This window comes from Branchiostoma floridae, chromosome 2 (genome assembly GCF_000003815.2).
Source record: "Branchiostoma floridae strain S238N-H82 chromosome 2, Bfl_VNyyK, whole genome shotgun sequence".
NCBI lineage: Eukaryota > Metazoa > Chordata > Leptocardii > Amphioxiformes > Branchiostomatidae > Branchiostoma > Branchiostoma floridae.
The window spans coordinates 15,675,049-15,689,775 of record NC_049980.1 but is presented as its reverse complement, the minus strand read 5'-3'; the positions used below and the strand labels follow the sequence as shown (position 1 = coordinate 15,689,775).

At 42.6% G+C, this 14,727-nt stretch overlaps 2 protein-coding genes across 2 annotated transcripts; one reads left to right on the top strand and one right to left on the bottom strand.

Annotated features, from left to right (window-relative positions):
• Nucleotides 1–2,526: 2,526 nt before the first annotated feature.
• On the bottom strand, nucleotides 2,527–10,833 carry LOC118409835 (alkylglycerol monooxygenase-like). The gene is made up of 12 exons (XM_035811188.1): nucleotides 9,906–10,833; nucleotides 7,443–7,570; nucleotides 6,961–7,112; nucleotides 6,490–6,593; nucleotides 6,045–6,140; nucleotides 5,438–5,504; nucleotides 4,590–4,649; nucleotides 4,100–4,179; nucleotides 3,703–3,837; nucleotides 3,278–3,382; nucleotides 2,971–3,053; nucleotides 2,527–2,767 (listed from the first exon to the last, which is right to left on the bottom strand). Exons 1-12 carry the CDS (start codon nucleotides 10,044–10,046, stop codon nucleotides 2,563–2,565), a joined length of 1,356 nt encoding a protein of 451 aa, XP_035667081.1. The 5' UTR covers nucleotides 10,047–10,833; the 3' UTR covers nucleotides 2,527–2,562.
• A 4-nt stretch (nucleotides 10,834–10,837) lies between these two features.
• On the top strand, nucleotides 10,838–14,454 carry LOC118409850. The gene is made up of 2 exons (XM_035811214.1): nucleotides 10,838–11,802; nucleotides 12,333–14,454. The coding sequence occupies exons 1-2, from the start codon at nucleotides 11,293–11,295 to the stop codon at nucleotides 12,447–12,449; spliced, it is 627 nt and encodes a 208-aa protein (XP_035667107.1). The 5' UTR covers nucleotides 10,838–11,292; the 3' UTR covers nucleotides 12,450–14,454.
• Nucleotides 14,455–14,727: the final 273 nt, after the last annotated feature.

Sequence of the window (14,727 nt, the reverse complement as noted above, 5' to 3'; positions counted from 1 at the left end):
AACTTCAATTTGATTGTTGTGCAGTCGCTCAGCGAGTCTGATAGAAAGAGGCACAGATGTGGGATACTCGTTCAAGCTCGCGTGGTCAGACAGTTGCCCGGTAATGCTGCGAAGGGTGGATGACGTTAAGGTCTCATTGATGAGTTTCTTCTTCCCATAGACTTAATTCCATAGTTATAATTCGTGGTTAAAATGGGCGCGTTTATAATGAAGCTACGTGAAATTTCAGCAGATTTTTCATTCTATGTCGAGCACATTTACTCTATATCGTGGGAAAAAATTGCCAACGTAAACTATACATAGGAACTTTTTTTATAGCAATTACAAACTACGATTAGTCAATCCCCACAAAAGGCACTTTTTTGCTGCTAGTGTACAACCGCACCACTCAGAACCCACGACTGTGTACCTCCGACCTAGCGCGCGGCTGCAAAACTTTACCTGCTAATTTCTTCAGTTACAAATAAGCTTTCACCAATCTAACTTTTGACGTCAGTTCCGCTGGCTAAAAGGAAATTTCTCACCGCTCAAAACATGCGTCCGTGCAGCCGTTCATTTTTGGCTCGGATCTCTTTAATTACCCACTCGCGGAGTAATACATCAATGAGACCTTAATATAGTAGACGACAGGAAGACGGATCGAACCGTAGTGGGTAATGTTCCAGACACACAGCCCGGGCCTTTCTCCTCAAAGAAAAACAGCAAGAAAGATTTTTAAAAATGCAACAAGAAACCAACGATCTCATGACTCTGTGGCATATTTGAGATTTTTTTTTAAATTTCTTGTTTTATTCGTTATTGCAACTTTCTCACTAATTCTGTCTATGCATCCTAGTATTGCTGTAGACAAACCCAACAAACACATTAAAGTATCTCAATATATTGTTGGAGTGTTATAATATTTTTGTATGTGACGTAATATATACACAGGATGGACAGATTGACGTGTCCGATTTTAGACCTAGTATTACTAGTTCGGTATTTTGGCTACTGGTGTCGCCATGAATTGAATCACTTTACCGTCATGTTCAGATGAGCTCAGCACGCAAAGTGGTTTCCACAGGGTTCCAAAGGGTATTACCTTTCTATACGATTGAACACGTAAAAATATGCCATTGAAAGTACCAAACCAGCAGGAAGGTCGACTAGGTGAGTTATGTAAGGTTGTAAATGAGCTAGCAGCTTAACAGTAGGCCCGGTAGTAATGTCAACTTTATTTCATGTTACGTAAATGGAGCCGATACCGATGTCAGCTATTCTTGGTTACTCTCCAAGCAGAGGTTAGGTTCCAACTGTTTTTTTAACGTTTTCTTTAGTCGTTTTTATCGGGCTTTGCATTTTGTATTGTATCTTATATTGTCAAAACATAACATACAAGATTCAATACAAAATAGAAAGCCCGGTAAAAACGACTAAGAAAAACGTCAAAAAACAGCCGGAGCCTAACCTCTGCTTGGAGAGCAATTCTTGGTGCTGCACGGTGAGGACGATCAGGCCTAGAAAAATGTCGGTTTCTGGTCACCCGACTGACCATGGCAAAAACCTGCTGCCGTTTGGGGGGTCGACCTCTGACAAGGAGTTTCGATCTGAGAGCCTCGTAGAGTGACGTTTTCCAACATCTCTCACCAGTCCAGTTTTGCTGTGATGTCAAATGCTATCAAAATACGATGTTGAAAATACTAGCACTCTGGTGCATTTATTTTCACATTGCTAAACTGGCTGAAATCATAAAGAAAAAAAAAACATCATCCATAGCTATACTACCAACCGACCTATTTTTTTCAGAACCGTAATCTGAACACACAGTATTACTATCTGCTGATTTCAGAGATGTGAGACTAGTAGGGTGTAGTAGGACTTTCCAACACATGACATGGTGACTTCATCTTATAAGGTTGGGGTTTTGTGCGCGTTAAAAATTTACGCGTTAAAACTTGTGCGTTAAAAATCTGCGCGTTAAAATATGGAAATTAGCTGATTCCCTGGGGATTTAAAAACTTTTTTTGCAGCTTTAAACTTAAAAGCTTAAAAAAGTGAACACAAGTTAAAATTAAGTATCATAATGTATAATTCTTGAGTACAATATCCCCTTCTGTAGTCCAATTTGCATGCGAACAATCTGCTTGAGAAAAGATGGAATGAAGCTTGCAGAATGGAGAAAAGCCTCAAGCTGTTATATTTTACAATACCAAGCCTCATATTAGTAATTTTCCCATGTATTTGTGTCAAATTTAAGTGATTTTGAAATATTCAGGAGATGCAAAGTAACCTATTCTCAAGGGACCTAAAATCAGGGGCTTTTCATTTTTAAGTTTTCAAACCAAAAAATCAGGTAACGGATTGAAAATCATATAATGGGGTCACATTTTCAAGAATTTCTCCCTGCGCATTTTCTGAAAAAAACAACTTGATTTTTAACGCGCAGATTTTTAACGCGCGCGCAGATTTTTAACGCGCGCGCAGATTTTTAACGCGCGCGCAGATTTTTAACGCGCGCGCAGATTTTTAACGCGCGCGCAGATTTTTAACGCGCGCGCAGATTTTTAACGCGCGCGCAGATTTTTAACGCGCGCGCAGATTTTTAACGCGCAGAAAACCCGTCCCCATCAGATCCACACTCCAGAGGACTGCAGACCCTGCGTGACAGGCCAGAGTGACAGCTGTCAGGAGAGGCTGTGACGTCAGCAGGCCACCAGAGAGGCACAGTAGGAAACCTGTTCCCAACACGGACACACAACGGGACAGTTCCATGAGCGGAGCAGTTGGCCTGAAATGGAAATAAATGCAGATTTGTGCAAATGTTACCTGACATTGTTTGCAAATTAGCCTGGGTGCCATCCGACTACTACCAGGCCCGCTCTAAAAAATTAGGGCGAGCCCTGTAATAGGATGGCATCCAGCCTTAAGTACACTGTATTCAGTTTCAGGAAAATAGAACTTGCCTCCAAGCTTATCAGGTAGTTATATTACCTGCAGTCCAGAATTGCTGCCATGCAAGACAGTGTCCACATCATAGTTGCCAGTTTACCGACGGTTGCCAAAATACTCATATCCTATGAAAAAGAGAGTGAAATATTAAACTGTAATGATCATGTATGAAACTGAGAGAGTTTGCAATGATGGAACAAGGGTAAGATTTGGTGGTACAAGTAAGGGTGTTTCAAGTACGATACAAGATTAAGGTGTTACTGGTACGACTAAGCACAGCATGTATCACATAGGAGCAGATATGGAGATTATCAAGTTATCTAATTAAGCCAAAGTAAAATGAAGCTACCTTGGGAATTGTCCTGGAAGTCAGCAAAGCGAGTAGAAAGTGCATCAGTACGTAGAACACCCAACCCGTGGATACCTTACTGTCGTATTTTGGTGCTTGCTGTATCTAGAGAATAAAGAAAAACATCACGGATTCTCCTGTTTTAAAAATATGTCTCTTTTAACTTATTGTGGAAGAAACCTCAGTACACAAATGACTAACTTACGGTAACGTTAGTCGTCACACATATACACTGTATGTTTACTGAATTCCTTTTCAGGTGGGAACAGGGACGGCAGGACAGAGAGGGTGACTTGGCGCAGGCAACTCACCCAATATAATGATGATGTGCTTTTGTATAAAATGCAGTATGGATATCTTTTGATCTAACATTAAACAGTTTTCAAGATGACGAAATGAAGCCATTTGAGCTGTGATGACCCAACCTTATGAAGCCCCTGGATAGATCCCAGTTGAGGTTTGCCGGCTGCCTGGCCCGGCTTGGCAAACAGCACACGCAACTTGTTCCACAGCCCAGGGGTTTTCCAGAATGTATTCCAGATACACACAAAGTGATGAAACTGCATGGTGCAAAAATAATTATTCAACCCATTTGTTTGGAATCAACATTAAGGATTTCCCAGTTTCTTCAAGCTCGAAATTTGTTCAGTTTTTTTTTGCTGGGTTATGATGGCATGCCTGTATCTTTGTATTGAGCTATTTTTGTGTGGAGGACCTAGGAACCAGACAAGTGTGATTTGTGACAACAAAATTCAATGTTCGTGCAGATATACTGCAGAATCGTTCATTCACATCAAGGAATCTTACTATCTGTATCTTCACCTGTATCCAGACTGGGTCCCACGTGTTGACAGCAGTTCTTAAACCATACATCAGTGGTCCACTCTGCTGGTGAAAAGTGCCTGTGGTAAATAATGCAACTCATTATAAAGCCCTTGCGAGTTTTATAATGTTGTTTAGATTTGAATGCAGAGGCTTGTATGTAGGGCAACAGGCCCACGTGGCATCCAGACTACTTTCTGACAGAGAGCGTGTAGGAAAAGCGTTTTGGGAGTTTCATCATCACACAGTTGTAACATTTTACATCTGCTCAAACTTTGAACTCCCAGCTTTACAATTTGGAAGTATTGATGATGCAATTGAAGGGACACTGGTAAATAATAGCAACCTGAATTCGTCATGTGACACCCTCCCACCACCTCATGAGTGACCCATCCTAGTTTCAAACAGATAGAATGGATTACACTATTCGCAAAATACCACCCCTGATTCACAAGGCTCGCAGAAAAATAAAATGCCAAAGTTTTCTCACCAAATATTCGATCCCAAATGATGAGTGTTCCGCCAAAGTTCTTTCCCATCTGATTCCTGCCTGTTGGGACAGTCAGGTGTAATCAGGAGGGGGCACGTTAGTTTAACCATCATAGAACAGATAGTGATAATAATACTTTGTGAACATACTAACCCTCGCACTAACCCTCGTACTGCGTGCATTGGTTTTCAAGTGTGCTTCTAAGCCATGACAATAGAAATGAAATTGTGAATACTTAATATGCTAATTCTATACACAACGTTTACCAAAGAGCTTACCAACAGGCTCTTGATCAGTCCTCTCTTATCTTTCTGGTCTTCACTTTGTGTACGGAAATAGCGCAAAAGATTATCAAAAATACCAAGCAGATGTACAATCACAGGTAACGTTTCATTTTAATACATAAGTGATATCCAAACACAACAACTTCACAATTGGAAATAGTGGTGAGTACCTAAACTCAATTTCAGGTCCGGATTCAGGTCCAGCAGTTCAGGTTCAGGTCCGGACGTAAAGTCATATTATGAGCATTTTTTTGGGGGGGTGGGGGGTGGGGGGGGGGGGGGGTAGGGGGTGCATATAAAATTGCATGTTAGCATGAATTGAAATGCAATGTGAAAAATACATGAAAATGATAGACAGCCAGTGTAAACACGAACTGTTTTTTGTTTGTCTTTTCCCAGTTCAAATTTCTATGGAAATATGTCTATGGAAGGTTTCAGACGGTTTAGAACAAAAAAAGGGAATATAAGTGACAGATTGCTTTTTGCAAGTCCGGACTTGGCTCCGGACCAAGTCAGGGCTTTAGGTACGCACCACTAATTGGAAATAATTGTATCTGAGCTTACCGTGGTGAACCCTGTGGTGAGTCGGTGTGTTCAGGATGTACTCCAGGGGACCCAGGGAACCAACCACCTGCACAAGGGATGGAAGCACTGTTCAGGGCAGCTGTCAACACATGAGCATCATCGAAGGTAAGACTAAAAACTAACTACTGCATTTTACAAAAGAACACCAGAGCGCCAGAGCGAAAGCAAATTTGGACAAGCGGGTCTTCCACTGGTTGAGACAGAGAAGACAGGCGATATGTTCATTATCTACGGGTACATTATACTAGGAAATTTTGAAATCTAGGCAGAGGTTGGATCGCGGGTATACTAGTGCCGGAGAATTTTACCAGCTCTCTGTGCTCCCGGCCATTACCATCCCCGCGACCCAACCTCTGCTTGGAGAATAAGATGTCCTGTCCTGGGGACCTTAGCCCTTTCTAGTAGTATGCAATTTGAACTCCTATCCTCTTCGTCCAGAGGCAGGGTCGCTAACCACTGGAGTAAGCATTCTGTGAACTACTGTAATTCCAGCCAATGGTGGGAGTGTATTGAATGCTCATGAGTCACATCAGCAATGATGTTTATGTTATAAACCGTTTATGTTATATATAATTTCACCACTAACCTCTGTGTGTAGCCAAGCCTGATATAGAAGATTCAATTGGTAATGAACCAGAAAAGCAGCAGGGGGCACTGCTAAGGCCAGGGGTAAGTACAGGAGCTGTGGAAACATAGAGAGTGTACGGCGTTTTCCTTCAGGACACATTGAAAAACAGCAATATCCTTTTCCTGGAATAAACCTAGAACTTGAGACTAGTGCATCTCTTGAAGTGTTGTGTACCACTAACGCTAAAAATCGCATATCTACAATGTCAATGATAAATTCAATCGTTGTTAACGCCATTAGAACTGAAATTATATCCTATACGTGAGGTTTAAAGCTTTCTTCATACACTGGCTTTGCTAGCTGTCGGCCCCTGTCCGTGGTGCTGATAGTACCTCCACCACCGAGGCTGTTTTTACCAATGTTGCGATTCTGATGCTTTGCTTGTTGTTTCAACATTACTTACAAAAGAGGTACAGCGTTGGAATGCTGATGTCCGTAGTGATGACAGAATGTTGTAATCATCGGAGCTGTGATGGACCTGATGTGCGGCCCATAGTATGTTCACCTCTAAAGTAAACAGATCACAATCAAAGAGGAATAAACAGCAAAAGGCAACACATTCGCTCTACTGAACTTTTGCCATTCTTCTGATAAGATCCGCACAAGTATGCAGTAATTGAATAATGATATGTAGTGTTAAATCAGAAATAAATAGGAATGACAATTCAATTAGATTCTTTATCCGTGTCATCATGCAGACATACACGAATGGTAGCCTTGCTGGTGTTCATTTTATGTGCTCTAGATATTGTGGTCAAGGAGGTTAAAATTTTTACCTCCTTGTTGTGGTTAACAACCCACTGCCCCTAAGGCCTCAAAAATGCGATGGGACCACCTTTACCTGTTTCTACCTACGAGTATGCATGACGCTTACCATGGTGCAGTCTATGGCTCCAGTAGTAGCCAAATTCCACCCCAAAGAATGCTGCCCACCAGGTCAAAGATGAGTCCCACAACATATCTACCAATCGCATGTGACGATACAGCCAGACGTACGCCATCATTTCAACACCTACAGTCAGGAGCCTGTACAAAAGGAACACAGCCAAACCTGTACAAGTGACTTCCTCCGTATGAAAACCACCTGGCCAATGTGAACATTTTTTAGTGGTCCCTTTGACATTTTCCCCATTGACAAATGCAGTAACAATCATATCTATAGTGACTGACAACCTGTTCACATAAACCAAATTTCGTCCATCCCGTCTGTACCGGTCCAAACTGCACAAAACGTTAAATCTGTTCCCACAATATCATGACATCACTTTACTGTCAGTAACTATAGGAAGAGCAAAGAGGCTCTGCTGCTACTACCTCCTTGTTTTTCCCGTTTTTTTTTTGGGTATTTTTACTGACCTGACGGTTTGTGTGACAAGTGCAACACCCCCTGAGGCGACGACATTACTGAACCTGGGCGTGGTCCTGTTCTGTATCCAGGCAACCAACGTCTCAACCAGGAACAAGATAACTACAAAGGGCATTGCCTGGAATGAGAGGAAGAGTGTGATTATCTACCTCACGTGTGGTATTGCAACAAAAATGTTTTAAAGGCACCCAATGTAGAATCAGAGCGATCAAAGCATAAAAACAAAGTCACTGTTTTGGTCATTTCTTTTTATACCACAAGTTAAATCTATCTTATTACACTGCGTAACAATATTCACAACGTATGAATGCGCCATAAGTTGTGCCGTGAGACCGTCTTAAAATATGCACACTTTCCACTGTCTTTGCGTCCATCCAACATACTCGATAGAACTCGATCGGACACGTTCGGTGGTAAGCTTGAATCGTTAATGAGTGTAGTGACTGTAGTTTGCGGTGAATTTTGTTCCCCGAGAACGTTCGAAAACCTCCAACCACATCGGTCGATTCGGGAAACCGTTATGATTAACTAGCTCGATCCTTTGCTGATTTATTTCCGGCACCAGTATATAAAGGGGTGCAGAATTGTCCTATTTAAATGCTCTAATGTTGCTTTTATTTAGACTAATTGAATTGCTAGCGTTACTGTATGTTTGTGCTGTATCAGCCCTGCACAAACATGCATGGATGATAAGCACATGTTTCATCTAATGTACATGTATGATCGTTTATATTCCGAACATTTTTCTTCCCTGTATTATACAGTATGTAGACTTATCTTAAGGGTCACTCAAGTCGAAGACTTTGTACCCTGCCCAAGGACGAGAGCCCCATGATATCATATATTTACTTAACAAACAATTCAGCATTGTTCAACACGTTCTTTGTTTCAGTACCAACCACGTACACGTACCTTGCCCAAGCACGGGAGCAACTTATCGTAATGTTATGCGGCATGTATTTACTTCATAAACAGTTTAGCATCATTCAACACGTTTTCTTTGGTACAACTTAACACTTGGGAATGCGCTTAGCAATAACGTCACGTCAGATCTACACGTGAATCGTGTTTAGCAATGATGTTCATACTTTGGAAGTCTTTCTTCTATAACACTTTGCACGGAACAGATTCGTGTCATCTTTCTTTTTTCTACAATATTGTAAAGCAACGGAGAAGTTAAAATCTCAATATGTCCACATGCACCTTACAAGTTCATGGCATATTAGGTGCGTGAACATATGGATTTTCACGTACTCAGCCTGGAAACTTCTAGTTTTCACATCTTATCTCGTTCAGACATGCGTAGCACGTGAATCTTGGGTGGTCGGAGCACACCAAATTCCGATGTAGTACCAGTCTCGTTTGGAGAAAGAGGCTTCAAGTTAGTGGACGTTCTGTGTCCAGTTGCTTCGTGTGCGGAGTGGCGGATTCAGCTTTAAGTTTTAGTAAGATGTTTTGTCGGCGAATCTTCGCTCCCGAGCGGCGCAAGTTGGTTGCTGGCGTCGCTGATAGCGATATGGGCTTTCGAAATTCGACTCGCGTTGGGATATCCGTTATTCTGAGATTTACAATAAAATTTATCAGAATATCTTTACAAATCAGATATCTTACCTCTTACGGTATATTTTTTCTTCATATGTGTCGTTTCCGGATTTTTTGTGTGTGCAATACGGGAACTTCTAGTTTTCTTAACTGGATGCTTTCTGCCATATGAGTTAAATCTTATCTTGATACAGGTCTTGATCTTATGAGAGAAAATCGTTGTACCAGAGATATGAGGCAGTGGGAAACACGACCAAGACATTTGGATCGTGATGAATAAACTAATTACTGGATGCGGTGTGCAACTGTGTATCTATCTGTGTCCGAGTATCACTTCTTTTCACGTGACGCAATATGATCACGTGGAGGGCAACCACTCATAGATTACTCGTATGTGTGACAAGTCTACTGGGTTGATCACGTACTGAGCACGTGAATATCGGGATGGTCGGTTGAAGAAAGAGACTTTGGAATGACTGTTGACTGACACAGGAGTTGCCACTTGCCACAGAGAAAAATGAAGACTACCTACATTACAACTACAAATTCTTTCACCGGTTCTGATTGAATCAACATCAATGAAATACGTCATTGCAAAATGTATGCAGTCGACGACAATGTCAATGTCAAGCACTTAACCTCCTTATCACGGCTAGAGGCTGCGACTCCAAGCGACCAAGCATTTGACAGTTCGCTCAGCGAATTTCATAACTAAATCTTTTTTTTGGTAGATTTTGTGTGTACTTTTACGCATTATATTTCAATTACAAATCATGAGTCACACAAACCTAACTTGGTCGTTCAATAATGATAGTAGATGGTCGCTCAGCCATCACCGTCTTGTGGAACTAGAGGGGGCTCAAATGATCACATTGAATGAAGTTGCAAAGACAGCATAACTGAGATGTTACCTGCTTCACATAGTTCGGAACTTCCTCTAGAGCCTCAAATGTAGTCTCAGATGGAGTAACGAGGTAGAAGATTTGTCGAAACCCGGTGACGAAAGTTGGCGCAGTTGAAGGGCGCATCTGTACGTCTTGATGTCCGTCCATGTTGTGGGCCAAACCTCTTATGATATGAAGGGAAGGAAGCCTCTGATTTTACGACTTTGTTTGATTGACGTTCCACTGTGAACGGGTTTTCTGTGAACACGAAACGTGCCTGTTTCTGTCCTGAGCAAACAAATGTCTGTACACCTCTTGACTCCAAGTCACGTCGTGATCAGCGTCGCGACCGCTAGGTTATCAGAACCCTGAAAATTGATGCGTGTTTTGGAGAACAGTGCACAACTCTAGTCTTCAAGCAGACGTGTCAGCTGGATGAAAAAAGAGAAGAATTTGGCCAAATAGGGACAAATAAGTTGCCATGGGATTTCGGTCAGCCTTTAAGTCTTTCCCGCCGGCCGGACAATGCAGTCCTAGGCAACTGCTGCTAGGCTTTTATTCCTAACTTCGCCAAAGCCCCCATTACTATTCGGCCATGCGGGAGTTTGGTAGGGACTAGCTCAACTCGTGCGGAAATGCCAAAATCTCTCTGCTTCAGGATATGCGGGGTTACTCCGGTCCCTCTCACACCGTACGTGATGTTGAACAAACACTGTTTTGTTGCATTGCATATCAGTTGTACAGTTACGTCGTAACACATCAGTGTACTATCCACTGTCTAATATGTTCTGAAATAAAAAGAGTCGGATAAAGTAGGAAATTGGTGTAAAGTACGTTTCAACAACATCGGGACCTATCAGGGATTTCAGAACTCTTCAGTTTCCGAGTCAACAACTCGAGTCCAGGATCAAGGGTCCTGGGTTCGATCCATAGTCGTGTATTTGTGGGAAAGGCGAATTACCTTACGTCAATCAGGTGAAAATGAGTACGTAGCTTCGGCAGGTGAAGTTCCTGGGATAGAACATTAGACTGAGGCCCGTGTAGGATTGAAGCACATCAAAGAACATGAAGGGGCTTTTCTCGGTAGACAAAAATCAAACCTTACAGTCAGGTCTCCGTGTTGGCATTTCGAGAAAGGTGAAAGTCACCTGATGCTTCCACAAAATGTGGCGAATCCAAATGAATAGACAAATAAAGATGGTGGTAGATGGCATATAAAGACTTCTGATTTTATTGTATTCAAAGCTAGCAGCTCTAGAACAGCTTGTCCATGGCTACTTACTTCATCACGTAACAATGCCAAGGATTCTAGAACAAGGTACCTAGATACGTCTTACAAACAAAAGCGACTGATCGCACTGTATCCTCGAGTCATCCTTAATTGGTCATAGATAATTTATATCTGAGGACAAAAATGTTGCCATTAGGACAATCTCTGGCTGGCCGTCTTTGTTCTTCCCTTGCTAGTGCCTCAAAACGGTCGCTAGTGACCTGCCAAGTCCTTTCCAGCAGCATTCCGTCGAGCAGCCAAAATTGCTCTTTTTTCAAGAATCGCCAGGTGTCGGCTCAGTCAGCGCCGTTGGTCAACACAGTGAGCAGGCGCCACAGATGGAAGGACGTGAATGGTCACCCGAGCTCAATCTTGCCCTTCATCACAACTGGCACCGCAGAGGTGTCTCACCTGGCCTTGTGGGAAGATGCCTGCGCCGTTGACAATATGAAAGCGCACCTGGCGACATTGTCGGCAGCCGCTAGACCCCCGTGCACTGTGGCTGTTAGGCCTGAACTTCCACAGGACAGCTTGGACGGACAACTAGACGCAAATGCTGGGCCCTCGGACGCTGCAGAGCAGGACGATGCAACATATAGGCAGGAGACTGCTAAGTCAAACGAGATATCAAGCATCCCCATCAAAGAACAGCAAGTGAGCAAAGTTATTGGATTCCAAGAAACGGAACTTCTAGGTTAGACTCTACCCTCCACACCTCCGAGGTTAAGTCGCGGAGATATAACGTTAGCAGTCGGGAAATTTACCTCTTAAATTTCTCGGTAAATTTCCCGACTACTACTATATCTACGCCACTCAACCTCTTCCTGGAGAGTAGTTAGACTGTATTGTGATGACTACGGCACAAACGTATGAAGACTTATAATACTATCTAAAGTTCCGAACGCTACATTTACGAGTAGACGACATGTACAGTCTTAACTGGTCTTGCCGGTTTCTCAATCCTGTCAATATGTGCTCAATATCATGCACGCTTTTTGTCTAAGAAACGTCGTTGAATGTTCTTAGTTGCATCTTAGTGGATTCATATCAGTTGACATGATTAACACATTTTAACGGTTTGTTTCTTTAATGGCATTTCTTCATGCAAGATAAAAGCTTTATTGACATGACAAAAAGTATAGTGATTGTTGTATGGTCAACCATAAATGTTTCTCTCCCTACAGGAAGCTGTTGTTCAGGTTCTGGAAACTGATTGCGCACTCCTATTACGGAGAAGGCACGCCGTGGTCTCGCCAAGAGGAAAACGGGCTTCTGCTCAATTAACCACATCCCAGACTTGACCACCAGTGAGACAGATTTAAAAGAGAGGGTACGCGCTATCTTCAAGACGCTCGACTACCGGCTAACCGCGAGGATGATGAGAGCCAAGCCTGTCATGAAGATGCTGAACCGCGTCCGAAGGAGCAGGAGAATCATCTTGAGGCCCCTGAGCGCGATGGAGAGTTGGGAAAGAAGAGGAGCGTGTGAATACGAGAGGGAGAAACGGCTCACTTATGTCACTCTCCGACTCGAACACGAGGCAGACGTGATGGGGGAAAAGAAGAAACAACGACTGAAGAACTTCCGCAGCTTCCTCAGTAGGGGTGGGTATGATGGTGACCTGACAGAATAGTATCAGGGGGCCTGCAGAACAGGAATCGCCACTTCAACCATCTTTCGGAAAGATGGCGTAGAAATGTTCCACACTGGTACTGATGTCATGGACCCGACTACACCAGTGGCGTTCACAGACGTCCGCCGGATGTTGTCTACGGCGACAGATCGCCGGCGAAGAGCTCCAGGAGCGCTTGGACAGTAGTGTCAGTACGGTCGATGGACAACAAACCATACACTTGAGAGGATCGTAGGATTGAAGACAGTTGAAGAGAAGATAATAGTACGTGGAACCACTCTCAGGCTGTGGTGGACAAGTACGGATGTCCCCAAATTGCCATTGCTGTACCGGTACCGTTGAAGGTCGGACTCCGGGAGAGTTAGATCCATCACAGTACAAAGCTGATGTAGTACTGAGCACATATGTCCACATTTTAGATCTAGCGGCAGTATGCTGTAATGACCCGACTGAGCCTGTTGACATTGTGAACAGTGAACGGATATCGTGGAATTGCTATCAGTCTGGGTTGCCATAATAATATTATGGCAACCCAGTTGCTTATGTTCTCCAGGCATGCTCTCGGGTTACGTGACCTCGCCATCGATAGGTTCTTGATTTGAACTGTGGTGGAATACACGAACTCAGCCTCGATCGTCGGCTTATATACTGTCTGGCATCTGCATTTCTGCAAGTTATTGATAGATGACGCTGCGGTGGTTGTACAAAGTACAGAAAGTGTGGGCTGTAGCCTGTATCAGTTACGTTGTCACTGTTTGATTGGAGAACAGTTAGCACTAACGTTAAACACGCTGTGTTCACACGTACTGATTTCGTTGTCCTTTCGTTGTTTTGTCAGCAAATCTTTTACTCTGACTCAGACTTTATCTTTCTTAAGTAATATGAAATGGCTCGAATACACATATTATTGGATCAAGTCTTCGCCACGCCTTCACAACATCATCTGTTATGAAAATACCAGCGTACTTGAGCTTTTATACCGTTACATGTCATTTGCCGATTTAGCGAAAGTAATTTTACACACACATGGTGGTATGTGATGTGGTTTAAAATTTTCTTATCATATAGGTATATGAGGCTGATACTTCTTATCCTGTTATCCACACCTTTTATAGGTGCAGATTCTCTTCGTCCGTCAATTGGTCTTGTATTTACGTGCGAGGACGAAGAGACTCCGCATACGCAGCTATCACATTTCTTTTCCGACACCAGGCTAACAATGTGTTCCGTAATGTCACTAACACGTTCATTTCTGTCAATTCTCTTGTCGTTACCATCTGGCGCACATTACCCCCAGCTTTCATCGGTGTGACATCATCATTATCATCGTCAGTTGCACCAAGGAGCTCAACCTCCTCGGTTGCGCCATTGCAATATATCTACGAAATAGAAACTATGCCAATACTACTTTTGTTGCATCGCTAATTGCTTTATCTTGCCATCACCTAAGACGCCCACTGTGTTAGCATAGCTTTATATAACGTTATGTTCAGCGTAAACGATAGATCAGAAGTAGCATAGCTTTAGTAGTTTTGTTTCTCCAATTGTTCACTGTCAACACTGCAAGTGATAGTATTTTACAGTAGTTTTTCAGGTAATGGTATAACTGCATTTAGCCCATGTGGACAAGAACATATGCTTGCAAATGAAAATCATCATAGTGAAGTCGTGGAAAAGTTACCCAAATTCCTACCACCAGCTATTAGACAATGACGCAAATGATAATCAATAATCTATGCTAACGTTATTTGCGTTTCTGATCGGTAATGCATTTGTATAATTTAAAATTCTGAGTATTTTATCATATTTTTCATTGTACAAAAAAGCTCCTTGGTAGTCGGCAAGCCAAAATCTTGATGCGCGCGAGCTAGATTTGTATCATTTGCGAATGACGCAAAAAGTGTATTGACTTTGTCTATGTTCCCCCGATACGATATTTGTATTCC